General features: G+C 32.6%; 1 protein-coding gene across 2 annotated transcripts in view; it reads left to right on the forward strand.

Annotated features, from left to right (window-relative positions):
- Positions 1-1,801, forward strand: part of alpha-Man-IIb (alpha-Mannosidase class II b) — a 127,146-nt gene that overhangs the window by 105,511 nt on the left and 19,834 nt on the right. The window contains exon 1 of one of the 2 annotated variants that reach the window (XM_014427263.3): positions 150-353. The exons of the other annotated variant lie outside the window; for it this stretch is intronic. Within the exon in view, the coding sequence (XP_014282749.1) occupies positions 165-353 (189 nt within the window). The 5' untranslated portion in view covers positions 150-164. Of the gene's footprint in view, positions 1-149; positions 354-1,801 lie in introns of those variants that run through there. 2 annotated transcript variants of the gene reach the window in all.

Below are 1,801 nucleotides of genomic sequence, written 5' to 3' on the forward strand. Positions count from 1 at the left end.
ATGTATCAATGATTATTTTTTAAATTGGTATCGTAAATGTTTCCAAACAATGTAATTGATATCGGTTTATCGAGTTAGCATATGGTAAGGCCCTGATTGGCTAGATGTGCCGCTCTGTAAATAGGCTAGTGAGGTGGGGATGTTAGTGTGCTGTCAGTCTTAGTATGGTACTGGAGTTGGCAGCGATACTCCTGGTCAGCCACATCGGCGGCTCCAGCGGCAGCCCTCCTGTCCTCGCCTTCATCTCCATCATCTCCAGCAGGCCACTCCAACCCTCCTCTTTCTGCAGGGTAACGCGCATCCCCCGGGCGGACATAGACACTCTCGCGAGGTTCTCAACCTTTAATTTTAAAGTTAGTCCTCTGTCATGCATTTCTTTAACCTCGCCAAATCTTGCGTTATATCTGTTTAATCTGGTCTGAACGGAATTATTTAATTGTATCAACTGATGCGCAATTCTCTTTTCGATCCTTGTTCTTTGCACATTTAATTTTCTTAAACTTATTCTATGCTTAGTTGATAATGCAGCGAATCGTAACATCTCAAGATCCTTTTATACAAAACGAATGCAGGCTGTCATCTGCAATAAATTAATAGACGATTGCATGCCTCAAGGTTCGTCTGGTTCGGGTTTCATGTCGCCTTCGACTGCTATAGACATTCTTTACTACCATCAAATATTGAGACTTAAAATTGTTTTCTTCCTGCTTAGTCTAACTTTTACTTAATTAAACTTGACTTATCTTCCATCCTAACTCCTATTATTTTTTTTTTCTTTATATTTCAGATTTTCAATTAAATTTAGATAATGTTTTTATAAATTTATTTTAATGAAAATAAAAGTCTGTATTTGAATAATAGTTTCCCTTTATCATTGCCCCGAAAGAGGAACTTGTCATTTTAAACATTATGTGACTTTATGGAAACCATAGGTTTCATTCTCAGAATGTTAATCTATCAATATCTTTTGGTTGAAATTCTAACTTTATGATAATAATAATAAATCTACATTACTAATCATCTGCTATATATATTATATTGCCATGGAGTAAAAAAAAAACTGGGCATTTATAATAGATTCCAATTTTATTTAATGATCATCTGTTGGTTTATATATGCAATTGATGTTTAATATGACCCTGTTTGGTTACGACTGTAAAACATAAGCATTAGTGGATAGAACATCAATTTCAGATGCTCCCTCAATCATTTTCTTTCATACGAAAACAATAAATTTCTTTTAACTACATTAAAATGAGAGACAAAATTAATTTTAGTGATGAGTTTTATGTTTTATTTTTCAAACAAAACAAATACAGATTTTGATTTCATTGGTAGGTTTTGTTGTGATTGACATATATTTTTTCTAACTAAATAAAAATCATATTAAGCTCACAATATTTTCTAAACGAAGTAATACATACTCAGAGCAAACAATAACATAGTGGGCGAGTTTCCATTACTTGTAAGTTCAGTGATGTTTGCTTGATTCGAGCTCAAAAATAATGTAAGATTATCCAAAAGTAAACATCATAAATTGATCAACATTGGTCAACGAATACTAATTTTAGATGATCAATGGTTCAAATCGAATTAGTGAGAAACTAATTGTTGGTTGACTATTAATGTATTAAGAAGGTGATGGATGTATTTCATATTTGTTTTGAGTTTAGCGCTCAAACACCGATTTTAGGGGGTTCAAAATATTATTAAGGGTTTGTTAGTTGTTGAAGCTATCAGGTGCAAAATATCAATATTATCACTCTCCAATTCACATATAATAAATATCAATATTATCACT

Source organism: Halyomorpha halys, unplaced genomic scaffold (assembly GCF_000696795.3).
Source record: "Halyomorpha halys isolate HHAL.00 unplaced genomic scaffold, Hhal_1.1 Scaffold30.1, whole genome shotgun sequence".
NCBI classification, from domain to species: Eukaryota; Metazoa; Arthropoda; class Insecta; order Hemiptera; family Pentatomidae; genus Halyomorpha; species Halyomorpha halys.